General features: G+C 66.8%; 1 protein-coding gene across 1 annotated transcript; it reads right to left on the reverse strand.

Moving 5' to 3' along the window:
* On the reverse strand, positions 1 to 27,289 carry LOC116279186 (mucin-5B-like). The gene is made up of 50 exons (XM_072970739.1): positions 27,173 to 27,289; positions 25,281 to 25,352; positions 24,692 to 24,742; positions 24,146 to 24,407; positions 23,934 to 24,048; positions 23,723 to 23,813; positions 23,402 to 23,508; positions 22,526 to 22,727; positions 21,956 to 22,081; positions 21,699 to 21,816; positions 21,466 to 21,604; positions 21,087 to 21,197; positions 20,864 to 20,933; positions 20,364 to 20,501; positions 19,873 to 20,037; positions 19,454 to 19,548; positions 18,337 to 18,463; positions 17,829 to 18,084; positions 17,474 to 17,526; positions 17,285 to 17,385; positions 16,988 to 17,139; positions 16,375 to 16,513; positions 16,180 to 16,293; positions 15,122 to 15,301; positions 14,406 to 14,645; positions 13,377 to 13,533; positions 12,954 to 13,082; positions 12,621 to 12,765; positions 12,205 to 12,248; positions 11,870 to 12,130; positions 11,763 to 11,784; positions 7,976 to 11,154; positions 7,642 to 7,823; positions 7,178 to 7,349; positions 6,202 to 6,449; positions 5,631 to 5,817; positions 5,148 to 5,349; positions 4,895 to 5,061; positions 4,752 to 4,821; positions 4,427 to 4,527; positions 4,083 to 4,114; positions 3,627 to 3,807; positions 3,182 to 3,286; positions 3,061 to 3,098; positions 2,665 to 2,781; positions 2,170 to 2,256; positions 1,934 to 2,056; positions 1,755 to 1,800; positions 1,469 to 1,577; positions 1 to 759 (listed from the first exon to the last, which is right to left on the reverse strand). The coding sequence occupies exons 1-50, from the start codon at positions 27,240 to 27,242 to the stop codon at positions 573 to 575; spliced, it is 9,585 nt and encodes a 3,194-aa protein (XP_072826840.1). The 5' UTR covers positions 27,243 to 27,289; the 3' UTR covers positions 1 to 572.
* Positions 27,290 to 27,663: the final 374 nt, after the last annotated feature.

A 27,663-nucleotide genomic window follows, 5' to 3' on the forward strand; every position in this document is an offset into this window, starting at 1 on the left:
GAGATGCTCAGCATTTATTTGCAAGACGAGCGGGGTGAGTGGGGGTGGGGGTGCTGTGGGGTGCCAACCCCTCCCCGGCCCGCCCCTTGGGCAGACACAGGCCAGGCAGCCAGCCTGCCAGGCGCAGCTCCCTGGGGGCGGCCAGCCTTGCAGGCACAGGCTTGTCTGTGGTCAGCCGCAGGAGGCAGCCAGAGGGAGTCTGCTCCACCGGCTCGGAGGGGCAGCGGGGCACACAGGCCCGCGGTGGGAATGGCGGGTGTGCAACGGTCTCCAGGGCAGCCATCTGACACCAGGAAGCGGGGGAGCCTGGGCGGAGTGGGTGCTTGTGTTTCGGATCCGAGGCGGGCCCTCGTGGCCAGGTAGGGGGCCAAAACAGGCAGGGGGAGGCTCTGAGGGCAAGGCCCCCGCCTGGGGCCCTTCTCAAGCACAGCCTCACTGCGCCGTCACCCTCCAGGGCCCAGGTTTCACCTGGGGCAGGTGTAAGGTGGGCAGGGCTCCCGAGGTCTTGGTGGTTGGGAGGTGCACGCTCTGTCTCCAGGTGCGGAGGGCGTGTGGGGCGGGGGCAGAATGCGTCAGACGGTGGTGTGGGTGCTGTCCTGTGTCCCACAGGATGGGACGCAGCTGCACTCGTCCACGTGGGTGTAGGTGTGCTGGATGGCCGTCCCGTTGGGACACTGCATGGTCACCACCTCCTGGTGAGTCCTGGTTTCCTGGCAGCAGGTGCACTGGCACTGTGAGGCCTGGGCCCTCAGGGAGTACCTGCAGACGTGGCCCTCGGAACCTGGCCCGGCCAGCCCGGGCGCCCGGACCACCCGGCTCCTGGTCTCCCTGGGGTCTGGAGAGGGTGGACTGTGGCTGTCTGAGCACACACGGCTTCTCTGTGCTGGCCTGGGTGGCACTCTGGGTCACTTTGAGCCCTGGCCTCCCTGAGCCAGGACCCTTCTCTTCCCCAAACAAGCTCCTCACACTTGCTGCCCTGGCAGACCCCTCCTCTGGGAGCCTGCCCCGGGCCCTCCAGCCTGCCCCTTCTGGCCAAGAGCGCTCAGCTCTCTGGCCTGCCCGTTGACATCCGGCTGCAGCCTGGGCGTGCGGGGGTGGGGCTCTGCCTGCAGCTCTGCACTGGCAGTCTGGTTCCTAGAAGGCCCTGATTCCAGCCGTCCCGTGTGTGGTCACTGACCCTCTGGTCCATAGCCGTGGTGCCCTGGCCCACGTGGCCCAGCCCAGCTCTCCTGGGCCTGGCTCTGGGGGGTCAGGGGAGGCCCCAGGCTTTGTGCAGATGGAGGTGCTCGGGGGAGCCGTGGCCCTTCCTCCTTCCTGCAGACGCTGGGCCCTCCAGCCCCAGCCCACGGCGTCTGGCCAGGGACAGGGCCCTGTGGGGCACTGGCTGGTGACCCCTTGTTGCCCGGGGTGGGTGGTGGTGGTGGGGACCGGGGGCAGCAGGGACGCGGAGAGGGCGCCGGCCACTCACCTGGACCCTCCGGGGCAGAAACCCTCGCAGAAGGAGACCGTGACGGCGGCCTGGGTGACGCAGCCCCCGTGCTGCAGGACCATCGCGCCGACTTGGACCTGGCAGGAGTCTGGGCAGAGGAAAGGTGGTGGAGGCGGGTCTCTGAGGACCCCGACCCGCGCCCCCCCACCTCGCCCCCCCCCCCCCCCCCGCTCAGAGTGGGGCTCTGGGGCTGGGCAGCTCCTGGAGGGGTCGGTGGACGGAGACTGGGTGGCGCTGGGGGCCAGGAGGGTGGGCCTCAACTTACCCACTTCCTCACAGGAGTAGCAGCAACCGGTTTTCTTGAGGACGCCCTGCGGACAGAGGGAGGGGGTCAGAGGGCGGGCTGGGTGGGCGGGGCCTCGGGTAGTGGGCGGGGCCTTCTGATGGCGGGCGTGGCCTCCAGGGCGGGGTCTCCAGGGCGGGGAGCAGGCCAGGCCGACACACCCTGCAGGTGGACACGTCCTGGCAAGCGACAGGTGTCGGGGTCAGCAAAGGGGGCCCGTTCGTGGCCTGGCAGTGGTACTCCGTGCAGTTGTCCACGAGGCTGTTGACCCAGGTCTCGTTGGGCTGAAATCAGGGGGAGAGGAGGGGCCAGGTTGAGGATTATCTGGTGGGCAGAGAGGAGCTGGAGGAGAGGGTCTCTGGAGGGAGAGGGGAGCCTGAGACTGAGCCCCCCTTACCTGGACCAGCTGGCCATCGGGTGTGAAGCAAGCTGTCTGCACGCACTCCCCGCAGCACTGCCCATCTACCCTCGAGTGCTTGAAGCCCTGGGGGACAGAGGGGTGGTCACATCCCACACCCCTAGCCTAGCTCCTCCGCCCTCCTGCTCCCGCCTACACCCCAGGGGCCCTGAGCCTCCCTCAAAGCCCCTTTCCTCGGTGAGGCCGTGTCCTTGCCAAATGCTACAGGAGCAGAAGCTGCCCGCCTACTGTCCCTGCCCAGCCTCACCCCTGCCTCGAGCACCTCTCTCTCTGCCCTCCTGGAGCCTGCCTGCAGCAGCCTACAGGTGCTGCCCGGCACCTGGGACCCCTCCACCATCCTCCTGCTTCACTCTCTCCCTTTGGGAAAAAACCAGACCCCGGTGAAGGCTGAGCTGGAGAGCTCTCCTGGAGCCCAGGTGCTGGTGACTGGGGGCTGCCCGGGGACCCTGGGTCTGCCCAGGGGGGCGGCCTCACCTGCGGGCAGGTGCTGTTGCAGGTGACATCTTCACACTGCACAGTCGGACCCTGGGTGTCCCTGAGCAGGCAGGTGCATTTCTGGCAGGAAGTGGGCGATGGGACGGCTGCTCCGACCTACAGTGGACAGGGTTAGGGGGGCACTGAGGGCCGTCCCCGTGTCTGGTGAGGCCCGCAGAGCCGTTCCTTTCTTCTTCACGTGGACTTAGGGACGTGCCCCCTGGCGGAGCACAGGCCTGGGCCGGCAGCGGGCGGTGGGAGGGCGCGGTCCCGCCAAGCGCTCTCGCGGGGAGAGCCCGAAGCACGGGGAGACGAGGCTGGGCCGGCGGCGCGCCCGGGCTGTGCCCGCCCGGCCCGCCCCCGCCGCGCCCCGGCCGCCTGGCGGCTGAGCCTCACCCCGTAGACGGTGCCGTTGTAGTCACACAGCTGAGGCCCTGGAAGGGAAGGGAGGGCTGAGGTCCTGCCCGGGCAGAGGGAAGAAGTGCTCCGACCCCCCAGCCCCGCCCCAGAGACTCACGGCAGATGAACGTGGGGCAGCAGTCGTCCTTCTCCCGTGTGCGGACCAGCTCCTCTCCCGGCCCGCAGTGGGGCGGGCTCTGGGGGCACCTGCTCGCGTTGCAGACTGCGGGAGAGTTGCAGGGCTGCCTGGGTGCCCCTGCCCGCCCTCCTCTGGCTGTCCTGGTTCCCAAGTTGAAGGACAGAGGCAGTCCCCACAGGAGCTGACAGCTCTCTGTGGCCCTTCTGGGCCCCCACACTTTGTCACCTCGCTGGTCCTCCCCAAGTCCCTGGGTGGTACTGGAGCAGACCAGAAGTTGCCAGCCTCATTTTTAGGTGGAAAAATGAAGGACCCAGAGGCCTCTATACCTAGCAGTCCAGCTGCGGTCTGGCTCGGACCCGTGCCCCTCCTCTGCCCTGCAGACCCTCCTCTACTGTCTCCCTGGCCCCCGAGGTGCAGGGCTCACCGCAGAGAGTCTCTGGGCAGCACGGGTTGTCAGCCTGGGGCCTGGTGATGGCCACGAAGCCGGCCCGGCCGCATTCCACGGCCTGGCCCCAGGTCTTGCACTGCACGGGGACACACTGCACTGACACGGAGCCCTCGTCACACACGCAGTCCTGGCAGTTGCTGACCCATCGCTCTCCAGGCTGGAACAGATCAGTCAGGTCCCCTGGGGCTCCCGGCTGCAGCCCCGGCCTCTCAGGCCGCATCCAGCAGCAGGCCAGGCCCCAGCGCTCAGTACGTTGGGTCACCTCTCGGCCTCCCCACCTCTGGAGTGGCCGTGTGACAGGGAAGCGGCTCACACTGGGATGCCCCCCACCCCGGGCAGAGCTGGCCTCTCTGAGATGGGACCCTCCCTCCCTCCCTCCCTCCCTTCTTCTGCTCAAGCCAGGAGTCAGGCAGCTGGGGGCAGAACACTCACGAATTTGGGAGACCTGTCTGGTCCCACGCAGGCTGGGAGAGAATGAGAGAAAGGGGGTCACTGGGAGTGCTGGGGTTGGGGCCCAGCTGGCAGAGGTCACAGGCCACAAGGACATGTCCTCGCAGACCTGGCCTTAACCGAGGCCTCTTCTTGCTGCTGGGGACAGAACCCCCCCCAGAGACCTTGAGGGGTGTCACGGACAAGGCGGCTTAGCAGGACTCACGGCCACATCATGGTGCCACAAGTTGGACTGGGTGGGAGCACGGCCAGGATGTCCCAGCACCCAGGCCAGGATCTGCCCGCCCTGGGGTCCCCCCGCTATCCCTCTGCAGGGCGGTGCTTACGGCACTCGGGCACACAGATGTCCTTGTGTGGGCTGAACAGGATCTGGCCGTCAGGACAGAAGCAGCCCTCCACCAGCCCTCTGCTGGCTGGGCCTTGGCTCCTACAAGGTCAGGAGGGCAGTCTGAGGAGGAGGGCAGTGAGCATGGTGGAGTGCTGGGTTGCCCCTGGGGTTAGGGGCCGGAGGTCAGCGTTGGGGAATGGTGCCTCGAGATTCAGGCTGGGGGTCCCAGATCTGTTGTGGGTCCTCTCCTGGCTCCCTGAGACCCTCCAGGCAGGCCTGGGAGGCCCGCTGTCCCCACCATCCACGCCTTCTGCCACGCTCACCTGAAGTCGCAGGACTGGGGGTACACTGGGCCACATGGTTTATACACCTTGGTGGGCGGGCAGGCGAGGTCTGGGGGCACACAGATGGATGTCAGGTGGGCCGAGGAGGCCAGAGCCCCCGCTGCAAGCAGCGCTCCACTCACCGCACAGCCCGCGGGTGGCATTGCGCCAGTCGGGACACACGCCCCGGGCGCGGCAGAGCGCTGCGTAGGCCTCCAGGCTCTGGCAGGTGTCCCCACCGCAGCTGTCGCTGATGCAGGTGCTGAAGAACAGGCCAGGTGGGATGAGGCGGTGGCACTCGGCGAAGATCCTGCGGGCGGGGCTGGTCAGGGGCCGGAGCAGAGGCCTCAGCGAGGGGGCTGCCCCAGGACCACCAAGCCCGTGCAGAGGACTCACTGGCCAAGAATCAGCTCGCAGGTGGGGGCCTCGGGGCACGGGATGGAGGTGGGTGTGGTGGGCAGAGGCTGGCCGGTGGGCGCCAGGCAGCCCTCCTCGCCGCTCTCGGGGACCAGCCAGGTCCAGGCCATGTCCTGGCAGCTGGGGGCCGTGGTGCCGTCCGGCCGGCGGCAGTCATCCTCGCGGCTGTTGGTGCAGGTGCCTGGGGGTGCGGGGCAGGGGGCTCACTGCCAGGGCGCAGGAGGGCGGGGCGCAGACGAGCCCGCTTTCCCCTCCTTGTCCCCCCATCCTCCCTGGCGGCCACTCCGTTATGGAAGTTTCCTGTGGCAGCTGTGGCCTGGGGCAGGCGGCGGGGGAGGGAGGGCCTCTTGGGGGCGGGAAGGCCGGGGTGGCCAGGACGCCCGGGGAGGAGTGGCGTGTGCCCCGCAGCAGTGGTGCCCACCCCTCGCTCGCCCAGCAGGTGTCCGGCGTGCCCCTGCTCACCGCACTGGCCCTCAGTGTTGTGGCTGAAGCGGCTGTAGGACAGCCGGACCTGGAAGACCCGCCCATTGAAGGTGACGCTCACGCCAATGGTGGGAATGGCAATGCCCATCTCGGTGGCCCCCGACTGGGTCACGGCCACGCCGTTCTTGCTGAAGCCCTGGCTCACCCGTGTGTGGTCGAACAGGATCTAGGGACATAACCGGGGACCCGTAACTGGGGCTGAAGGGCAGCAGGCCTGCCTTGGGGCTTTGCCTCTAGGGCACTGGGGCTCCCTCCTTGGCATCCAGGCCCCAAATCACAGATGTCCCCCTTGGGGCCTGGGGTCCTAGTTGGTGTGTTTGGGTCCTGGGTGCTCTTGGCCACAGCACCCCCGGGGCCTTCCCTGCCCCAGAGTCACTGAGCTCAGGCCCCAGGTCTCAGAGTGCCCTCTGCCCTCCCCGTGGCCCCTCGGAGCTGCCCTCTGGGCGGGGAAAGGTGCTGCACACACCAGGGCCCCCGGGCCTCTGCCTGCCGCCCGCCTTCCCTAACCCAGTCAGGACCGGCCGGCGCCCGCTCAGCTGCCAGCACCCACCAGGCTTTCCTGCTGCCCGTCGGCGCCTGTGGCGGTGGTGAGGATGACCTCCATGGACGCGTAGTGGACGCTGAGGGCGCGGGGGCAGCTGGCGGCAACCCCGCAGTAGCGGTTGTGCAGATGGATGCTGAGGTTCCCGTGGCGTGGGCTGATCTCCCGCACCAGGACGTAGGTGCACTTGTCCCGGAACGAGTAGGAGGTGCCGTCGAAGGTCTCATAGTGGGTGTTCCCCCAGCCGCTGCAGGAGCCTGCGGGGCACGGAAGGGCCTTCAGCCAGTGCCACCCACAGCTGTGACACGGGGGAGTCCCTCGAGCCTCTGGGCCTCAGTCACGTCCTCTATGAAACAGGGGCAGCAGGTTGGATGGGGGCCCCGAAGACGGCTCCACCCGGAGCCTGCGAACATGACCTTTTTGGGGAAAAAGCTCTTTGCGGCTGTAACTAAGTTAAGGATCTCAAGATGAGGTCAGTCTGGATTACGAGGGGGGCCCTAAATCCAACGACAGGGATCCTGATGAGAGACAGAGAGACAGAGAGAAGAAGGGGACGGAGACCCGAGGGACGTGGCCACAAGCCAGAGCCTCCTGGGGCCCTGGAAGCCGGAAGGGCAGGCAGGACCCTCCTTTAGAGCCTCGGAGGGAGCTTGGCCCTGCTGACACCTTGACCTCAGACTTCTGGGCTCTGGCACTGGGGACAATCGCCTTCTGCTGCCTTGAGCCACGAAGTGTGTGGCCCTTGGCTTGAGCCACCCCAGGACACTGACACCCAGGGGCCCCTGCAGCACTGCCCCGCCCAGAGTCCTGATTGCAACTCTGCAGTGGAGGTTGCTGAGGACCTCTCACTATAGGGTCGCCTCCGAGCTCCCTGTCTCCACTCCTCACTCTCCCCAGGTCCTCTTCAAACAGGAAAGCCTGATGGGGGGGGCGGGGCACGCATCTGGAAATCGGGGCCCTCCCCCCAACAGCACGTGGCTCTCACACTCGCACTCGTGGTGGTAGTCACAGGGCTCCTCCGGGCTCTGCACTTCCACCGGCAGGTGCCCATTCACGCAGGTGATGGGGGCCACGGGCTTTGGCCCCAGCAGAACGATGCGGTTGTTGCCCAGGCACCAGGCCACCGTGCAGTTCTCGAGGATCCAGGACTCGTTCACCTGGGGGGAAAACGGTACAGCGCTCACCGGTGGGCTGGCGGGACTGTCCCTCGCTGCCCCTGCCCCAGCCTCAGGTCCCCCACAGCATCCTGGCCGCCCTGGTGCTGACCCGGCCCAGGCCCTGTGTGACTTGCTCCAGCCAGAGCTACCCGTGGAGTGGTTACTGAGGGGCTGGGGCTGCGCCCTGATGGAGCCACCAGCAGCCCCGGGCAGGGCCGTGCCTCTGATGCGCACCCCAGCACCATGCACACAAAAGGTCCAGGCAGCCCAGGGAGGAGGTGAGAGGCAACACCTGTCGGGGAGGGACAGCCAGATCGCAGCCAGGAGGCGAGGAGGATGGGAGAGCAGAGGCTGAGGTCTCTGGGAGTGAGGAGGTGGGGCAAGTGCCTGGGATGCGGTCGATGTCACAGCGCTGGTTGCAAATGGCTAAGAAGTGGCAACCCGCTGCGTCCGTCTTGTTGTACATGACATCCCCTGTGAAGATGCAGACGCTCCAGTCAGCAGGGGGGAGGGGCAGGAGGACGCCCGGCACGGGCCCAGGGCCCGGACACGCCGGCACCACCCGCCTTTGGGAGTCCAGCATTCAGGCTGGAGGTCGGCCGAGACGGAGCAGGCTTCCCCCTCACCTGGTAGAAAAAGCTGTCCAAAGGCGCTACAGCGGCAGGACGTGGTGGGGCTGGGATGGGCAGAGGGCGCTGTGGAGGACGGCAGGCTGCCAGGGGTCCATGGGGACGAGGAGGGTGCACTACGTGGGGACTGGGGGGTGGTCAGTAAGGGGCCTGTGGAAGAGATGATGGGCAAGACTAGCCTGGTAGTCATGGGGGAAGACCCCAGAGAGGTAGAGGGACTAGGGGCAGAGATTCTCTCAGTGGTCCCCGTGGAGGAGGGACGGGTCTCAGTGGTGGGGGTGGAGACCCTCTCGGTGGTCACCGTGGAGGAGGGACTTGTCTCAGTGGTGGGGGTGGAGACCCTCTCGGTGGTCACCGTGGAGGAGGGACGGGTCTCAGTGGTGGGAGTGGAGACCCTCTGGGTGGTCCCCGTGGAGGAGGGATGGGTCTCAGTGGTGGGGGTGGAGACCCCCTCAGTGGTCCCCGTGGAGGAGAGACTTGACTCAGTGGTGGGGGTGGAGACCCTCTTGGTGGTGCCTGTGGAGGAAGGTCTTGACTCAGTGGTGGTGGTAGAGACCCTCTCGGTGGTCGCAGGAGAGGAGACGTGCGTCTGGGAGGTGGCCGTGGTCCAGGGTGGAGTCGCCGTCGATGACCCCTTGCTTATGCTGCTGCTGGGGGCGGAGGCTGTGGAGGCCAGCGTGGTGGCCTTGGTGACAGTAGGGCCGGTACAATGGCTGTAGTCACAACAGCGCACACGGATCTGGTAGTTGAAGCACATCTTGAACTGGCCGCTCTGGTCCTGGTTCCGGCACACCAGGCCCTCTTGCAGTGTGCACTGCACCACCTGGCCCAGCTGCTCCACGCTGACGTCCGGCTGCATCTCGGCCCGACACTCGATGGCCACAGGCTGCTCGCAGACGGCCCCACCGGCCGCCCGGATGTTAGCATAGGTCTCGAAGTCCCCGCCGGAGGCTCCTGGCATCGGGTAGCTGTGGTCCAGCCACTCCGTCCAGGTGCAGTCCGTCTGACAGGCTGTGGACCCGGGGGTCGGTGTGGGGCTGGGGGTCAGGAGGGAGGAGGTCTCGGTCACTGTGGCCGTGGAAGTGGCCATGGAGGAGCCCGAGCTGGTGTGACTTTGGGCTGTGGAGGGCGCATGGGTCGAAGCCGGCCAGGTGGTCGTGAGTGAGGTCCTGAGGGAGATGGGTTGGGTCTGTGTGGTGGCCGAGGGTGGGGGAGATGACAGGGTCACTGTGGAGGGGGTCTTGGTTGTCAGGGGTCCAGAGGTCATGTAAATTTTGGAGGTCTCCGTGGTAAGGGTGGAGACCCTCTGGGTGGTCCCTGTGGAGGAGGGACTTGTCTCAGTGGTGGGTGTGGAGACCCTCTCGGTGGTCACCGTGGAGGAGGGACTTGTCTCAGTGGTGGGGGTGGAGACCCTCTCGGTGGTCACCGTGGAGGAGGGACGGGTCTCAGTGGTGGGAGTGGAGACCCTCTGGGTGGTCCCCGTGGAGGAGGGATGGGTCTCAGTGGTGGGGGTGGAGACCCCCTCGGTGGTCCCCGTGGAGGAGAGACTTGACTCAGTGGTGGGGGTGGAGACCCTCTTGGTGGTGCCCGTGGAGGAAGGTCTTGACTCAGTGGTGGTGGTAGAGACCCTCTCGGTGGTCGCAGGAGAGGAGACGTGCGTCTGGGAGGTGGCCGTGGTCCAGGGTGGAGTCGCCGTCGATGACCCCTTGCTTATGCTGCTGCTGGGGGCGGAGGCTGTGGAGGCCAGCGTGGTGGCCTTGGTGACAGTAGGGCCGGTACAATGGCTGTAGTCACAACAGCGCACACGGATCTGGTAGTTGAAGCACATCTTGAACTGGCCGCTCTGGTCCTGGTTCCGGCACACCAGGCCCTCTTGCAGTGTGCACTGCACCACCTGGCCCAGCTGCTCCACGCTGACGTCCGGCTGCATCTCGGCCCGACACTCGATGGCCACAGGCTGCTCGCAGACGGCCCCACCGGCCGCCCGGATGTTAGCATAGGTCTCGAAGTCCCCGCCGGAGGCTCCTGGCATCGGGTAGCTGTGGTCCAGCCACTCCGTCCAGGTGCAGTCCGTCTGACAGGCTGTGGACCCGGGGGTCGGCGTGGGGCTGGGGGTCAGGAGGGAGGAGGTCTCGGTCACTGTGGCCGTGGAAGTGGCCATGGAGGAGCCCGAGCTGGTGTGACTTTGGGCTGTGGAGGGCGCATGGGTCGAAGCCGGCCAGGTGGTCGTGAGTGAGGTCCTGAGGGAGGTGGTCTGGGTCTCGGTGGTGGCTGAGGTTGATGGTGGTGACAGTGTCAGTCTGGAGCCCCAGGTGGCGGTGCTGCTGTGGGTGGGGCTGGGAGTTGAGCTGAGGCCAGGGGTGGCCGTGCTGGGGCAGTGCCGGATGTCGTCACAGCAGAGCAGGCGGATGTTGTAGTTGAAGCAAGTGTTGAACGGCGCCGTCTGGTCGTCATTCCAGCAGACCAGCCCGGCCTGCAGGCTGCAGGTTACCACCTGCCCGAGCTGGTCCAGGCTCACCTCGGGGAATCTCTCCGCCCGGCACTCGATCTTCTTTGGCTCCCTGCACATCTTGCCGCCCGCAGCCCTAATATTTTCATAGGTCTCCATGTCTCCACCTGGGATCCCCGAGGTTGGGAAGTCCACATCGAACCATTCTGTCCACTGACACTTGGGTTGACAGCTGGTTGTGCCCTGACTGTGGCTAGGGGTAGGGGTGGCAGTGATGGTGGTGGTGGTGGTAGAGGTGGGGGGGTGTGTGGAGGTGAAGCTGATGGGGGTGGAGGTGGGGGTGGGGGCTCGAGTGGTGGTGATGCTGGTGGTGATGATGGGGGTGGGGGTGGGGGTGATGCTGATGGTGGGAGTGTGGATGGTGGAGGGAATGGAGGTGGAGGTAGGGGTGGAGGTGAGGTTGGGTGTGGTGATGATGCCAGTGGTGGAGGTGGGGCTATGGGTGGTGGAGATGCTGGGGGTGATGCTGGTGGTGGGGGTGGATGTGGAGGTGATGGTGGCGGTGGTGATGCTCATGGGGATGGGGGTGGAGGTGCGGGTGTGTCTAGGGGTGGTGGTGGGTATGTGGGTGGTGGTGGAGGGGGTCGGGGTGAATGTGGAGGTTATGCTGGTGGTGGTGATGGGGGTAGGGTTGGGAGTGGGTGTGGTGGAGATGCTGGGGGTGATGCTGGTGGTGGAGGTGGATGTGGAGGTGATGCTGGTGGTGGTGATGCTTGTGGGGGTGGGGGTGGAGGTGGGGGTGGGGGTGGAGGTGGGGGTGGGGCTAGGGGTGGTGGTGGGTATGTGGGTGGTGGTGGAGGGGGTGGGGGTGAATGTGGAGGTTATGCTGGTGGTGGTGATGGGGGTAGGGTTGGGAGTGGGTGTGGTGGTGATGCTGGTGGTGGGGGTGGGACTGGGGCTGGTGGAGATGCTGGGGGTGATGCTGGTGGTGGGGGTGGATGTGGAGGTGATGCTGGTGGTGGTGATGCTTGTGGGGGTGGGGGTGGGGGTGGAGGTGGGGGTGGGGCTAGGGGTGGTGGTGGGTATGTGGGTGGTGGTGGAGGGGGTGGGGGTGAATGTGGAGGTGATGCTGGTGGTGGTGATCGGGGTAGGGTTGGGAGTGGGTGTGGTGGTGATGCTGGTGGTGGGAGTGGGGCTGGGGGTGGTGGAGATGCTGGGGGTGATGCTGGTGGTGGGGGTGGATGTGGAGGTGATGCTGGTGGTGGTGATGCTCGTGGGGGTGGGGGTGGAGGTGGAGGTGATGCTGGTGGGGGTAGTGGTGGAGGGGGTGGAGGCGGGGGTGAATGTGGAGGTGATGCTGGTGGTGGTGATGGGGGTGGGGGTGGAGGTGATGCTGGTGGTGGTGATGCTCGTGGGGGTGGGGGTGGAGGTGGAGGTGATGCTGGTGGGGGTAGTGGTGGAGGGGGTGGAGGCGGGGGTGAATGTGGAGGTGATGCTGGTGGTGGTGATGGGGGTGGGGGTGGAGGTGATGCTGGTGAAGGTGAAGGGTGTCGTGGACGGGGTTCCAAGACACCTCACGGCTTCCCGGGTGATCGTCCCATTGTCTCCACAGACAGCAATCAAGCAGGCGCCCAGCCCGTCAGTCGTGTTGTAGATGACGTCCCCGTAGTTGTAGGTCGTGTTCTGGTAGGTGCACTTGCAGTCTGGAGATGGACAGGTTCAGGGTTCACTCGGAGCCCCCAGCTCCCAGCCCCCAAACAAACAGGGCCCTCCTTACCCGCCAGGCTGTGTGTGCACTGGAGGCCTCGGAAGGTGCAGACACTGGGAGAAGAAGAAAAGGCCACTGGGGCCCAGGCCAGTAGCCCTGCCTTCCCGGCCCCGCCCCACCCCGCCCAGACCCCACCACCACCCAGACCCCGCCCCAACCCAGGCAGACCCCGCCCCACCCACCCAGGCCCCGCCCCACCCCGCCCAGACCCCCCCACCCAGACCCCGCCCCAACCCAGGCAGACCCCGCCCCACCCACCCAGGCCCCGCCCCACCCACCCAGGCCCCGCCCCACCCCGCCCAGACCCCCCACCCAGACCCCGCCCCAACCCAGGCAGACCCCGCCCCACCCACCCAGGCCCCGCCCCACCCACCCAGGCCCCGCCCCACCCCGCCCAGACTACGCCCCCACCCCAGCTTCCTCACCAGCTCTGGCAGTTCTCCGCAGTGGGGACCCTCACGCCCACATCGTAGTGGCTTCCATCCTCGGCGTAGCAGGCGCACTGGGCCACGCACTTCATCTCGTCCTCGCTGAAGAATGGCTTGCTGGGCGGGCACTTCGGGTAGCAGCCTGGTGCGGGCACAGGGCGAGGAGAAGACGCCTTCTCAGGCCAGGTGGCCAGTGCTGCCCCGCCGGCAGCCCGCCTCTGCCTGCGGGTCTCCAGGTGGGTATGCGCGAGGCAGGAGCCCCTCTCCCCCTTGCCTGTACTCTGTCCTGGGGTGGCAAGGTGTGATTCCCCGGAGCAGCCTGCGCCTCACCTTCCAGGCCCGGCAGGTCCATGGAGCACTGCCCACTGGGGTTCCGGCAGGTCCTCAGGCAGGGGGCCCCACAAGGCTCGTAGTGCCACTCACACTCCCCGTGCGGGTTGTAGTAGTCACAGAACAAGGCTGGGTGGGGAAGAGAGGCTCGTGGGCGCCTGCCCGGGTCTCATCCCTGGGTTCATCCCAGAGTCGAGTGGGCTCCAGAGCCCACCCCCCGAATTCCAGTTTCATTTCTCAGCTCTGCACTCAGAACTGTCCCCAACTAAGGGGTGACCTGTCTGATTTCTACGCACGGGGACACGTGCACACGTGTGTATCACATGTGTGTCTGATGTCCGTGTGCGTGCATACGTGCCCATCAGGCCCCAGAGCAGGTGTGGCTGCACCTCCTCCCGCCACCACGGACAGAGCCTGACTCACGGCAGATGTCCGGGGTCCGCCAGGACACGCACACGCCCGCTTCGTGGCAGGCCCGGGCGTAGGCGGCCACGGCCGTGCAGAAGCACTCGCAGTCGCCCCCAGAGTCACAGGCGCAGGCGTCGCTCACGCAGGCCTCGTAGTACCTGGTGGAGTCGACCTGGGGGTGGCAGGCGGGGGGGGCTCAGTGAGAAGGGCCAGCCCCCGTGTCAGGGGCAGCCGGCTCCCTGTTTGCACTTCGACCTCACCTGCCACTGGAGACGTGCCCACCTGGGCACCTGCCCCTGGTCCCTCACCCGTTTGACGCCTCATGCAACTGCAAGCCAGCCCTCCCCGTGACCCTGTTGTGACTCTGTCCTGACAAATGAGGTGCTGTCTCCTCAGGGTGAGGGGACGCCCCATCCCTCCCAGGCGACAGAGCCCAGGGCACCCATGTCTTGAGTTTGCCACCGTGGATGACACCATCTGGGGAAGGGACCACTATGTCAGGTTCACAAAGGACTTTCTGAGCCAAAGGGCAGGACACCTGGGGCCTCACGTGACCACCAGCGTCAGCTGCAGACTTCCTGCCAAGCCGCCCTCCTCATCCCTATGCGGGTCCCAGGTCATGAGACCCTGCTCACAGGTGGGCACTGCAGTCCTTGTTAGGTAACAGGAAGGGCTTTGGGGAAGAGTGTCCAAGGACATCACTGTCTTCTGCTCCCATGAGGCCCGGCTGGGCTGGAGGGCCCCCTGAGGCTTCCATTAGTGCTGGGGGCTGGTAAATGGGGGAGGTGGGAAGAAGGGAGGCGAGGGGGTGACACTGGTGACACTGTGTGGCTCACAGCCCGTTTCTGGGGAAATGGCTTAGTGTGGTCAGGGAAAGCAGTGGGGGGCTCTCTGCAGGACTGGGGATATGGGCGCCTGCCTAGTGGGAGGAGCTGATCATGTGTAACGGTTAGGGTAAAAACAGGGCCAAACCCAGGTCCTGCCAGGAGAGGAGGGGGCAGCCCCCGCCATTCCCCAGCCAGGCCCCTCCCCCTCCTGCTTCACCTGAGAACGGCAGGCGCTGAAGGCGTCCCCGCTGATGATGCTGCACTGCTTCTGGGCCCAGGACTTGCGGTGCGGGTTGGCCGTGCAGGGGTCCTCGGGGTCCTGGGCGTCCGGGCAGGACGGGGAGAACTTCCAGCTGTTGCCAAACTCCAGCACGTCACCCACCACGGACTGGCTCCGCGTGGTGAGGTCGTTGAGGGCGTTGTCATCAAAGTTCCCGCACAGCCCGCAGACCCTCCCCTGTGGACGCAGAGATGGGGGCATGGGGGCTATACAGGTGGCCCGAGCACAGAGCCTGGCCCAGAAGGGGTGACTGCAGGGTACCTGGTTCCCCCAGTGAACTTTCAGGAAGATGAGGTGCACAGGCAGTCCTGCAATGGGCAGGAAGGGAGGTGGGCAGGTGCACAGGAAGGGAGACAGGTCAGCGGGGGGACAGGCAGGGGGCAGGTGGACAGGAAGGTATGCCGGCAGGTGGGTGGCCACCAGAGGCACAGGCACCTGCCCCCCTGGAGACCTCAGCCCAGCTGGCGTGGAGCGGCTGAGTGCAGAGACCAGGCAAACAAGAGCGCTTCGCGCCCACCGGTAGGTCTGGTCTTCACACGCCCCTTTGGGGACCTGCCCTGTGCATGGCCTCCCCCAGCCCTCAGCAGACACCCAACTGCCAGGGGGACCCCGAAGGCCTAGGTCTAGGGGTGAGAGCTCTGTCCGCCCCCCACCTTGTAATCCTGGTTCAGCCTGATGAACACACTTGTCTTCCGGTCCCAGGACAGGATCATGCCGCTGCGGGTCTCGATGGCCAGGTAGAGGCCCATGTAACGGATCTTGAAGGGCTGGTGCCCACCTGGCGCCCTCTGCAGCACCTTGTAGGTACCCTCGTGGAGGACCAGCTCATAGTTCTGCAGAGGGGCACGGGGGAGGCAGCAGCTGCAGGGAGCTGAGTGGCCAGCACCCCTTCCCCACCCCATGCCCAGGATGGGGGCCCCAGGGTGCTCAGGGGCCAAAGGCATGGGCTAGTGTTAGGAAAGAGCTGGGCTCCTGACACCACCCACAAACTTGAGGTGAGAGGCTGGGAGCCAGCAGAGGCGGTGCGGAAGGTCGGGGGCCACAGGCAAGCAGAGGGGGACATCGGCCCCATGGCCCTGCCGCAGCCCGCCCCCCCCATGTTGCCTTTGGGAAGGAGGCAACAGCCCCCAGCCAGCAGCTCTGCTCTCTTTGCTGTGAACGCTGAAGTGGGCATCCCCAGGTGTGGTGGGCTGAGCGGTGTTCTCCCCAAAAGACATGTCCACGCTCTAACTCCGGAATCCCTGAATGTGCCCTGATTTGGAAAAAGGGTCTTTGCACGTGTGATTAAGTGAAGGATCTCGAGGAGGGAGCACCCTGAATTTAGGGCCCAGATCCCATGACAGGTGTCCCTGTCAGAGAAGAGAGTTCACCGAGGAGGGGGCCGTGTGAAGACGGAGCAGAGACGGGGGTGACGCGGCCACAGCCCAGGAGCGCCCGCCTGGAGCCCCCAGAGGCTGGACGAGGCAGGAAGGACCCCTCCCCACCCGGAGCCTCTGGAAGGAACCTGGCCCTGTGACATTTTGCTTTCAGTCCAGTGACACTGAATTCAGATCTCTGGCCCCAGGGCTGGAAGAGAATGAATTTCTCCAGTTTTAAGTCCCAAGCTGTGGTCCTCTGTTACAGTGGCCCCAAGACACAGATGCAGCTGGAGGCTCCAATAGGATGGGGCCCTCAGCTGCAGAGGGAGGGAGAGGCTCCCAGGCCCCCTCACCTCCAGGAACAGCTTGATGGCCTTGGAGCAGGTGACACCTGTGGTCCCACAGGGGACGTTCTCGGTGATGATGCGGAAGGTCCCGTTGGCCGTGCCATTGCCCCCACAGTAGTCCTGGGACGGGAGAGGAGGTGGGGGCGTGGGTCGCGGCCCCAGAGAGCGTGTGCCGGCGGCGGGGTGGGCGAGGGGCCGTACCTGGGCCAGCAAGTACTCGCAGCTGCCTTGGAAGCTGTAGCGCTCGCCGTCGAAGGTGATAAAGTGGCCGTCTCCGTAGGCCACGCAGGTACCCAGGCAGGGCTGGCGGGTGCACTCCCACCTGCGGCTTCTGCACGTGCTGCGAGGCGAGGGGAGGCGATGCCCCGCTCAGCGGGCCAGGAAGGGAGCCCACCCACCGGGCAGCTACGGCTGAGCCCTGTCATGCCCATGACAAGGACGGGAACCCAGCCCCTCTTCTATAAAGTGGGGTCATGGGCGATGCCCCTCCCCCTTCTCAAGGGCGTAAATGAGGCTGCGAGCTCGGCGCTCGGGGTCTGGCACCCCACTCCCTAGTTGTGGTCCTGACTCCAGGCTTCCCCAGCCCTTGGTGCCCGGGGTGCAGGGTCTGTGGTCCTGGCGGCTGCTTTGACCGGCCCTGGCGTCTTGAAGCCCCTCTGGGAGCACCTTCCCCAGGACGAACCGACCACCCGGGGCCATCAAGGTCCCAGCTCCTGCCCAGCCCCAGCCGCAGGCACGGCGCGCTGCCCAGACCAGCTGGGGCTGCCGCCCCGTAGCCTCTGCCCACGCCCTCCCTTCTGCAGCCCCCACCCACCAGGTGTTGCAGTCGACGCGGATGGTCTCCCCAGGCTTGTAGACGACCTCGTTGTGCAGGCAGGGGCAGTCCTCCTGGGCCACGCAGCCCCCACTCCCGTCCGACACCAGCCCCGGGGGGCAGACGCAGCCAGACACGCAGTGAGAGCTGAACTGTGGACAGGTGGGCGCCCGTCAGTGGCTCGGTCCCTCCCGTGGCTGCTCAGGGACCCCGAGGGGAGGGGCCGCTGCCCGCCCTGGGCTGGCAGACGCCTAGGCCTGGGGGCAGCACAGCCCCATTGCCCTCCCCTCGACTCACGCAGTCCACGTCCAGCGAGTGACAGCTGCGGAGACACTCGGCCCCGGGCGAGCCGGCAGAGGCGTTGCGGCAGTCCAGGAACACCATGGGGGCCACACACCCTGCGGAGGGAGGGCTCGGTGGGAGGGGCCGGCCACCCGCGGGAGCCCCGCCCTTCTGTCGCTTGGGGAGGCCAATGGGGAGGTGTACCTGTGCTCTGCTCCTCGTACCCCAGGCAGCTCAGCTTGCCGTCGGCGCACAAGCTATGAGGGGAGGGAGACGACAGGGCTGGGCAGCTGCCCCCTGCCCCCCAGGCCCCACTCCAGCCTCCGCCGTGCTTAGTCCCTGGGCCTTGTCACAGGGGAGGGCAGCGATGGGGAGTGGGAGTAGATGGGGGGGGCCAGGGCAGGCATGCGCCCAGCCCAGGCCCAGAGTGAGTGCGGCTCACCCCATGGGCATACACTGTGCCCCACCCATGGGCCCCAGACAGAGATGTTTCCGTGTGGCGCCGGCGGGGTGGGGGACATGATGTCGGGGAGGAGGTGGCATGGGGAGGGGCCCTTACCACGCCACACCGTTGTCATGCAGGACCTCCCCAGGAGCCACCACGGAGTCGCGGGAGTAGCAGGGACAGTCCTTGGCAGGCACGCAGGCACCGGCGTCGTCCAGGAAGGTGCCCGAGGGGCAGGTGCAGCCGTCCACAGGCACGAAGGCCACGTCGCAGGTGACGTCGACCTGGCTCAGGGAGCGGCAGGTGGGCTGGCAGCTCTCCACCACGTAGGAGTAGTTCTGGGACTTGGGGCAGCTGCTTGCGTACCTGGCTAGGGGCAGGCGGGCAACACGCAGGTCAGTGGCCGGGCAGCCCATCGGCCTCGCCTTACCACGTCCAAGCTGGGGCTGGAGTGGCCCAGGCCTCGATTCCCCTCTGGAACCCGGGTCATAAGAGCACGCGGCTCTTGTTGGACAAGAAGGGGAGGCACAAGTTTCTCACTGAGGACAGACACAGAGGTGAGGTGCTGCCCCGGGTCTCCAGAACCCCCGCCCCCGCCTGGGCACACTCAGGGCACACTTACTGCACGCGCCGTCCCGCCAGCCGCTCAGCAGCACGCCCTTGGCGGCGCAGGCCCGCACGTAGGAGGAAAGGGCGGCGCACATGCAGTCCTCACTCTTCTCACAGTTGCACGTGTCGAACATGCAGTTCTGCGGGGATGTCAGGGGGTCGGGACGTCAGGGAGCCCAGCCCCCCAGCGGCCTTTCTCTCCCCGTCCATCCTTCTGGGTGCCCTGGCCTGGGCCAGCAAGCAGGTGGGCGGGGCCTCCCGTAGGGCAGCCCCGAGCTTGACGTGGAGCCACGGAAGGGACACACTGCTCTGAGGGGTCGGGAGGGGCTGAGGATGGGGCCAAGGAGAGGGGTCTCCGCAGGACCAGGACGGGGTCCAGCTTGAATCCTAGGCCCGTCACGAGCTGTGCTGCATGTGGGGCGTGGCCAGGGTGGGGAGGGGCCGACAGGAGGGTGTGTCACCCTCAAAATGGGCTGAGGTGGGCCTGCGTCTCCACCTGTGGACCCAGCCCCTGGGGGCTGGGGTCGGGTGCGCTTTAGGGCTCTGGCTCCCAGAAAAGTGACCTGTGAGCCAACTGCAGCGGGTGACGTTCTGTCGCCCCAAAAGACGTGTCCATATCGTGACCCCGGGGCCTGTGGCGGTGGCCCTGCTGGAAATGGGGCATTTGCAGGGGTGATGAAGTCAAGAGGGGTCACTAGGGTGGGCCTGGTGTCCCTGTGAGAAAGAATTGGGACCCAGGCAAACCTGGAGGCCACGTGAAGACGCGGCAGAGGCTGGCGAGAGGCAGCCTCACGGCCCCAGAAGCTGGAGAGACAGGAAGGATCCTCTAGGACATCCTGCCAGGACCTAGATTTTAAATCTCATCTCCAGGACTGGGGTAGGGGGCAGGGTAGATGGCTCCAGCTTTCAGCCCCAGTCTGTGGTCCTTCGTTACAGGTCACCCAGGCAAGGAACACACCAGCAGGGACCATGCGAAGACCCCAGAGCAGGCCTAGAGTGGGACCCACTGGCCACGGAGGTGTGGGCGGTGCCTGAGAGCAGGAGCCTGAGGGGGGCCTGGGGGGCAGCTCCAGGGGCAGATGCTGCCCCCAGCACCCCACCCCACTCTGGGGGCGGGCCAGGGCTCTCACCGAGTGGAAGGGCGCAGGGTTGACGATGGCGTGGCAGGGTGAGAAGGCCCCGGCAGGGCTGGTCAGCAGGGAGCACCAGTGCCGGGCATAGTTCTCTGCGGGGGTTGGGGGGTGGCTGTCACCAGGCACAGCTCAGGGTCACTGGCTTCCTTCCCACATGTCCCCCTCTGCGCCTGCCCACCCACCTAGCCTCTGCTTGGCCCACACAGGTCTGCGGGGGCCCCTCCGCCCGGGAAACTGAACTGGAGCTTGGGGCTGGCCGGCAGCAGGACACCTTCCTCGAGACGGGCTCACAGCCCGTCGGGCCCCCTGCGCCCTTCCTGCTCACCCCCGGCCCCAGCTGCGCAGAGCCTCCTGCACAGAAGGGCAACCCCCAGGCCTGGCCCCATGGAGACCCAAGGGCCCCCAGGGCAGGGTACCGTTGTCCACGCTGAGGGAGCAGGGGTCCTCGAAGCTGTTCTTGACGTTGCGGCAGGCGGCCTGGGTCTTCCAGGTGTTGGCGAAGGCGGCGGCTGTGCCCTCCACCACGCCGCTGATGGTCCGGAAGTCGTCCGCCTGGTTCTGGTTGAAGTTCCCACACAGGCCTGGGGGTGGGAGGTGGGGGGTGGGCATCAGTGGCCCACCCAGCCCAGCCTGAGTGCCCCGGCCCCGCAGGTCCTACAGGCACCACCGCAAGGTGGGCGAGCCCCGTCTCAGGACCAGTTGCTGAAGTGCCTGCAGCTGAGCCCTGGGGCATGGGGAGGGAGCGCCCTGCGAAGCCCGCTGAGCGAGGGCAGCCTGCTCTCCATCCTCCCAGCCCACCGCCCCCTCCGTGGCGACTGGTGTGGGGCGGGGGTCCCCTTCTCCTGCCCGATTGCCCACCCCCTGCCCCGCCCCCACTGCTCCTCCCACACCCTCCACTGAGCCTCACCGCACATCTGGCCGTGGTAGGAGGGGTCCAGCCTGAGGAACACCTGCATGAGGGGCACCAGCTGCACCTGCGCCTGCAGCCCGAGGCCCGTCTGCACCAGGATGAAGAAGGACGAGGGTCTGAAGATGGTAACGTTGCCTGCGGGTGGGGTGGGGGAGGGCGCAGTCAGAGCCCGGCCACGCTGACCGCCTGGCCTTAGCAGCGGGCTCCTGGGATGGCCACTGCTGAAGGGCGCCCGGTGGACCCCCGCCACCCCTCCGGGGCCTGGGAGCCATGCGGAAGCTCGCATGTGCTCCTGGGGCCACGACCACTTACGCCGCCGAGAGGCTGGGCACCAAGCGTGCTCCATACAGGGTCCCCACAGGGCCCCAGGGGAGGCCCCTGACATCCCCACCTTGCAGGTGAGAAACCAGCCCTGGGAGTGGATGTTCTGGAACCTTCTGAGCTAGCAAGGAACTAGCGAGGGACCCGGCTGGCCCCAGGCGGCAGGAGCCACGTACCCGCTGACACAGGCAGCTGGGTGTAGATGGAGTTCATGAACACAGCACCGTTGGCCTGGATCCGGATGGCCTAGTGGGAGGAGGTGGGGCTGTGGTCAGCGTGGGGAAGAGCCTGCCGGCCCACTGAGGGAGCACTGGCAGGGGCCAGCCTCCCCCACCCCAGGGATGGCTGCTGCCCCTGGGGCCTGTCTCCCCCCCGGTCCCCCCAGCCTGGGACACTCACCGTGTCCCCTCCGTGCATGCTCAGCGTCACCGTTTTGAGGCAGTTCTCATTGTCGGTCAGGCCACATCTCCGCAGCTCAGCCAGCACCGTGAGGGTGTTGTCCGCACATTTCTGAACAAGGCAGAGCCCGCCTATGTACTGGGGTCGGCCAGCCCCCAACCCAGGCAGGGAGGGCCGAGTGTGGGCGGGTAGGGTGGGCTGGCGCTGGTACCTGCGGTTGCCTCTGGCAGCCGTCTCGGAGCCTGAGAGTCCCTCGGTCCCCCATGAATGTGAGCCCTGGGGCCTCCCTCTCGGAATGGACCCAGGGGGCTTCACGGCTCTGATGGCCATGCGGGGGCCCTCCCTGGGCCAGGGACGCAGGGTCCCTGGAGGGGCTCACCTTGGTCAGGACGTAGCTGCAGTCCCCGTGGATGTCATAGAGTTTCTCGTCGTAGGTGGAGATGTGCGACCCGCCCTGGACAGAGCAGGTGCCCGGGCACGGGAGCTTCTGGCACTGCCATAGTCCCCCGGAGCAGGTGCTGGGTAGGGGAGGTCGGGACAGAGGTCGTGGTGAGGGTGCAAACCCCACCCCGGGCGTCCCCACCCCTCAGGCAGGGCCGGCAGGGGAGCTACCAGGAGCTGCAGCTGGTGGTGTAGGAGTCCCCCGGGGCATAGGTGTGGCCGCTGTGGGTGCAGGGGCACTGCTGCAGGGGCAGGCAGCCTGTGTGGGTGACATCATCCAGCACGGTGCCTGGGGAGCGGTGGGGGGGACACGAGCCAGTCAGCTGAGGTTGGGGTGGGGAGGTGGAAAGACAGTGACCAGAGGCAGCCCCAGGGATGAGGGCAAAGGCCCAGGTTGTGGACAGTCCCCGAGAGCCCGGAGAACCTGCCTGGGGGGCAGAAGCAGCCGTCGACGCAGTGGTCCTCGCAATGCTGGGAGTGCTCGGGGTTGGAGCAGGTGTCCATGCAGGGCGAGCCGCACTCCTGGTGCTGCATGTTCAGGGGGCACATCTGGGCTGCAGGGAGGAGGCAGCACTTAGCCCCAGGAAGCCATGTGGGTGGCGGGCCCACCTCTGCTGCTGCATTCCATGTGTCACCGACGGTCCCCAAAATGAGCGCCTCTCGTACCATCTAGCAGTCTTCTGGGTGAGGCGGGCGGTGAGGAGAGCGCGGGGCCCAGTGTTTGCAGGGACAGCCCCCCTGCACCCACCTGGGTCCTGGGGGTGAGCAAGCTGGCGGTGCCCAGGCCAGGTGCCCCTCTGGGCCCTCCAAGGCAGCAGCCTCGCACACTCCCCTCTGCCCCACTGCCCATCCTCTTGCTCCCAGGGTGGCTCCACCTGTCCTGGACCCCCAGCCAGAAGCCAGGTGTCCTGCGCAGGGTCACTTCCCTCACGCTCTCCCCAGAGACCCAGTGTGGGTGCAGGGCCCGGGGCTGGCCCCCAGTGCAGGGGGACACTCACGGCAGAGGTCGGGGCCCCTCCAGTTCTGCGGCTGCCCCCCGGCATGGGCGCACTGGCGGGAGTACTCGGCAAAGGTGGCGCAGGGGCAGGCAGGGCAGCGGCACAGGTCCTGGGTGCAGGCGGCCACGTACAGCTCGACATCCAGCAGCCTGTTGCACTGAGCGAAAGCCGGGCCCAGCAGGGTCCCGCGGCAGAGGCCCTCCTGGGGAGACAGAGACTGGGCACCCTCTGCCCTCCATGCGGGATGTTGTGGGGACCCCAGCCCTGCAGGCTTTACCCAGGCCAGGAAGCCCCCTCCTCTCCTTGAGGTTCCGTCCCTCCATCCATCCACCGACTCATCCGACCATCTATTCACCATCTACCCTTCCATCCCTCTGTCCATCCATATATCCATCCACCCGTCCCTCCAGCCAGCCAGCCAGCCGTCCACCCATCCTTCTCCTCAACCACCATGAACTCACCACTGCTGGGTTCAGAGCTCTGCTTGGCTCTGAGGAGTGACCACAGCCCTGGACTCCCCACACCCCGCCAGGGCTCCAGGACACACCTGCCCATTGTGTGAGCACCCAGAAAAGGAGCAGACCTCGCCCTTGGAGGCAGCTCGGAGGAGGGGGAGGCAGAGGTGTCCTCCGTGCTCAGCCAGTGGCCTTCAGCCCCCGCCCCGACCGGCTCCGCGTCCTTATTTAAGCTTGTGGGTTCTGGTGGTTTCGGGGATCCTGGAGTTCAAGTCCACTTCTTAAGGTGGGATCCTCCCCGCTCATCGGGAAGGCTTCTGCCCCAGGCTTGCTGAGTGCCCCACTCTCGGTGGGACTATGTGGGGCATGGTCTGTGCTTGCAGGGGCGTCAGGCAGGCAGGGCCCCTGGAGAGGCACTCACTTCATCAGTGCAGTTGTCAGCCGGGGAGGGCAGGGGGTCCTGGCACTGCTCTGTGGGCCCATCCAGCTTCTGCAGGTTCCCAAACTGTAGCGGGGTCAGCCTAGTGTCTGCAGAGAGGAGGCACTCCATGCAGGGGGCACCGAGGGGCTCCCTGCCCGTGCACAGGGCCCCCGAAGCATCCCCCGGGGCATCGCCGGATTGAGTATTGCCACCCCCCGACTTGTCCCCTGTCCACTGCCCAGCACGAGGCCCTCAGCCTGCACCCCCCGGCCTCCGGGGCCGGTCTGGCCCGAGGCGGACTGCTGTGTGCAGCGCACTCACTGTGGGTGTGGAACTCGCTGACGGTTGGGAGCCCGTTGAAGTCCCCGCACAGGCCACATGTCTTGTTGGCATACTTGGGGTCCAGCTCCAGCTGGGGGCAGGGGAGGGGCAGCTCCAGCCTCTGCTGGCCTGGCAGGGCCCCAGCCCCCTCCGACCCCGCCCCTGCGGAGCTCCCCAAGCCGGGAGGGGAAGGCATGGGTGGCACCCTCACCAGGGCACTGTCTTCTCTGTTCCACAGGAAGGTCAGCCCCAGCCGGAGGCTGATCTTCACGTCCACGTGACTCCCCTCCACCAGGAGGCCGGGGCGGCTGTAGGGCAGCTCCTCCCTGGGGCAGAGAGTTCCGATCCCCCTCAGGTCCGGCGCCCGCCCCGCCCCGAGCCGCCCGGAGCCCAGGCCCCTCTGCGCCCCGGAGCTGGGCTCACCGCCGCCCGTCGATGAGGACAGAGCCGTTGGCGATCTCCAGCACCAGCCCCTGCGTCCTGAGGACGATGTGGGCGATGATGGGCCTGGAGCCCACGAGGCCACGGCGGAGCTGGATGTTGAAGTCCTCGTAAGCGGCCCCGCAGTGCGCGGAGAAGACGTAGTTGCACAGGCCGGGGAAGCGGAAGAGGTGGCCGTCGAAGGTCTTGTAGTGGGAGTCGCCCCAGGTGCTGCACACCCGCCCACTGTGCGCCGCATTCAGGGCTGCGGGGAGCGCAGGGTCAGGAGAGGGCAGCCTTCCCTGGGACGAAGCCCCCGGGTTGGGGGCGGGGAGCCCCTGCGCCCCTCCTCGCTCCCCCTGTTCCTAATTCTTCCCGAGACCCCAACGGCCCTGCCCCCTGCCACAGCACCTGGGGTCAGCCACCAGGAGAGCTACCCACCGAGAAGGCTCCCAGCCATGCTCAGAGCCGTCCAGCTGCTGGCTGCCCCCCCCCATGCCAGCTTTACCCCCCCGGGCTGTGAGCACCCCTGCCCTGGCGTCCACTTACAGCTCATGGTGGGGAAGACGGCGATGGGTATGAGGAAGGCCACGCGCTGGGCTGCGGAGTGAGGGCCCGGTCACACCAGGGATGCGGCCAGGCAAGGACCAGCCGGGACACCCCTTCCCCAGACCCCTGTCCTCCTCACTGGCCACCCTGGTGCCGCAGGGAGCTGCAGGCCAGCCCTGACCCTGCCCAGGGAGCCCCAGGGCTAACGCTGTCCCCTCTGGGACCCTTCCTGTCCACCCTTGACACAGCCCTTCCCAGGTCCGTGTTACCCTGATTGTGTATGTGGTGTGCATACGTGTGACTGGGGCCCTGTATGAGTGTGTTCCTGAATGTGTGAGTGTGCACATGTGAGAGAGAGTGATGGGCAAACACAAGCACAAGCGTGTGGGTGTGAACGTGTGTGATCACGTGCGTGAGCGCGTGTGAGCATTTGAGCCTCTTTGCTCTGTGCCTTTGTGTTCTTTGGCCCCGTCCACTGTCCCCTCCCGTGGAATCCAGGGGTGGTCCCTGTGTAGCTGACATGCGAAGGGGTCTGCCCCCCACCCCTGCTCGGCTCCCAGGGCCCTTCCTCCCCCAGCCTGGGCCATACCCCCGTGCACCCGCGGGCTGTACACGACAGGCTCGGCTCTGTCTACGCTCTGCTCCAGGCTGTGCCAGGTCTCTGCGGGAAAAGGGAGTGGGAGGCCATGAGCAGCCAGACGTTGGCCACCCCTCCCTCAGTGGCTCAGGGGTGTCCGTGGCCCGCAGGATGGCAGCCACGTGGACCCTGCTGTCGGGATGGCAGGTCCCGTGGGGAGCTGACCCCACCCTCCCCATCTACACCCCATCTCACTGTGGCTCAGAGCAGGGGACTGAAATTGTTGACACTGTTGGTCTCGTTGACCCAGGCCACCCCAGGGAGAATGTTCGACCCCTTCCCACACGGCCCTCGGAAAAGGACAAAGGCTCACTTTGTTGGGGACAAAGACGCACACAGTTGGGGAGGATCCCCAGAGTGACTTAGCAGAAACCCAAGACACAGCAGCTCCGCCTAGAATCACCCTCCAAGGCACGCGGGAGGCCTGGAGGCCCTGGTGCTGGCACGGTCCCCAGAGGCCACCTGTGTGCCCCCCACCTCCTGGCAGGGCCTCATCCACCAGGCGCACCTCTCCAGTGTCCCGCTGCCTCAGTGGACAGGCCTGAGCGCCTCTCCAGGCCCCTCTCCACCAGGCTAAGCCTGGGGTGCCCCCGTTCACATGGTCTCAGAATTCTTTCCTCATGTCTGCAGTGGGGGCGTATCTCCACGCTCGGCCCAAGCCTGTGCTTCGTGGGGAGCGGGAGGTGAAGCCCCAGAGGTGCCCGTGTCCCTGGTGGGGCCGGCGATGGGTGCTGTGCCCATCTCTGTAGCGGTCACAGCGGGCTCTGCTCTCTTCGACTTTTCCAGCCGGGACGCCGACACTTGGAAACCACGGGGCCAGCCGCGTTTGTCTCCCCTCCCCAGGGCCCTGCTTGCCTGCAGTTCCCAGAAGCACAGCTGCTCCGCAGCTGTCGGCCCCACCCCACGGTCGAGAAACCACGGGGTTTCAGGCGGGCAGGGTCTCTTCTCCCGAAGGGCCCTGTTTCCACGGGAACTGCCTCAGTGCAGGGACCCCCAGCCAGGAGCTGCTAGGGGAAAGCCCCCACGAGCCCTGCTCACTCCCCTGAGAAAGGGGGCCTGGGGCAGGGGTTTTGGGAGACAACCCTCCCGCTTCATCCCCTCACTTTCACAGGTAAAGGGAGCCTCAGGCTGGCCCCACCTGCCCAGAACTCAGCTCAGGTGAGGCGCCTGGAGGGCCTGCAGGAGCGGACTGTGGGTGGCCTCTGAAGGCCCGGGCTGCAGGCCAGCTCCCCGGGTGTGGGCGGCAGCCCAGGGACAGCACCTTGCGTGTTGACAGTAAGCGTCAGGGCTCAAGGTGCTTCCCCGGGCCGCGGGGTGCCGCTGGCCAGCGGGGCGGCGGGCGAGGTAGGCGGGTGAGAAAGGCCGCGGGGCAGGTGTGGCCCCAGGAACAGAGTGTGTTCAGATGGTCCCTGCTCCTGGGTGGGGCCCATCGCTGTCTGCCCCATTCCAGCCTTACTCCAGGGAGGCGTTTCAGAGCCGCCCTGATGGCTGTTCCCCCAGGCCGGCCTCAGAGGGCCTAGAGCAGAAGGTGCAGCCCCCGGCTGGCCGGGCGACTGTGCTGTCCCTGCCCACCCTGCTGTGGCTGCCTCTCGGGGACCAGAGAGACCCCCAGCCTAGGCTCCTCACCCAGTGCCTGCTCCGTCCCAACCGAGGCCAAGACCCTCGGTTGCCCCAGGGGACCCAACTTCTCCCAGCACAGGCTGAGCACCCAGGGGCTGGGTGTCCGGGATGCGACGCAGGGCCCCAAGGGGGGCCCACGTCCATCACGGGCAGGAGAAACTCAGGCGGGTGGTCTGTGGAGGCCACCCCCACTGCAGAGGTGGAGTGAGGGGCTTCCACCTTACCTGCCTTCTGCACCAAGAGCAGGGCCGCGAGGGCCCACACTGGCGCTCGGCACCCACTCGGGGCGCCCATCCTAGGGGCTGGCACGGCGGTGGGCGGGCGGCGAGGCGGGAGTGGGGCCCGGTGCTCGCTCCCCTGAGGGCGCTGGGGCTTATGTAGCAGGAAGCCTTGGCCCTGCGCCCGGCTCCTGGGCCACGCAGGGCGCAGTCCTCTCCCCACGTCAGCCACGTGTGTTTGCTCTCGGGGAGGGGCCGTGGCATGAAAGAGCCCAGAGGAGGAAGGGTTTGTGGCTCTGAGCTCCAGAAACGCAGGACCCCCGCCCCCAGCAGCCTCTGAGAAGCAGAAGGGAGAGGGTGGATGGGCTGGTGTACTGGGGCCGGGAGGGTGGCACAGGCAAAGCCGCTGCCAAGCGGGGCCGCCTCAGGCCTCTGGAGTGCCCCTCGCCATGGCCCCGCGGCTCACACTCAGCCCCCACGTCAGCCCCTGCAGGGAG

This window comes from Vicugna pacos, chromosome 10 (assembly GCF_048564905.1).
Source record: "Vicugna pacos chromosome 10, VicPac4, whole genome shotgun sequence".
In the NCBI taxonomy this organism is placed as follows: domain Eukaryota; kingdom Metazoa; phylum Chordata; class Mammalia; order Artiodactyla; family Camelidae; genus Vicugna; species Vicugna pacos.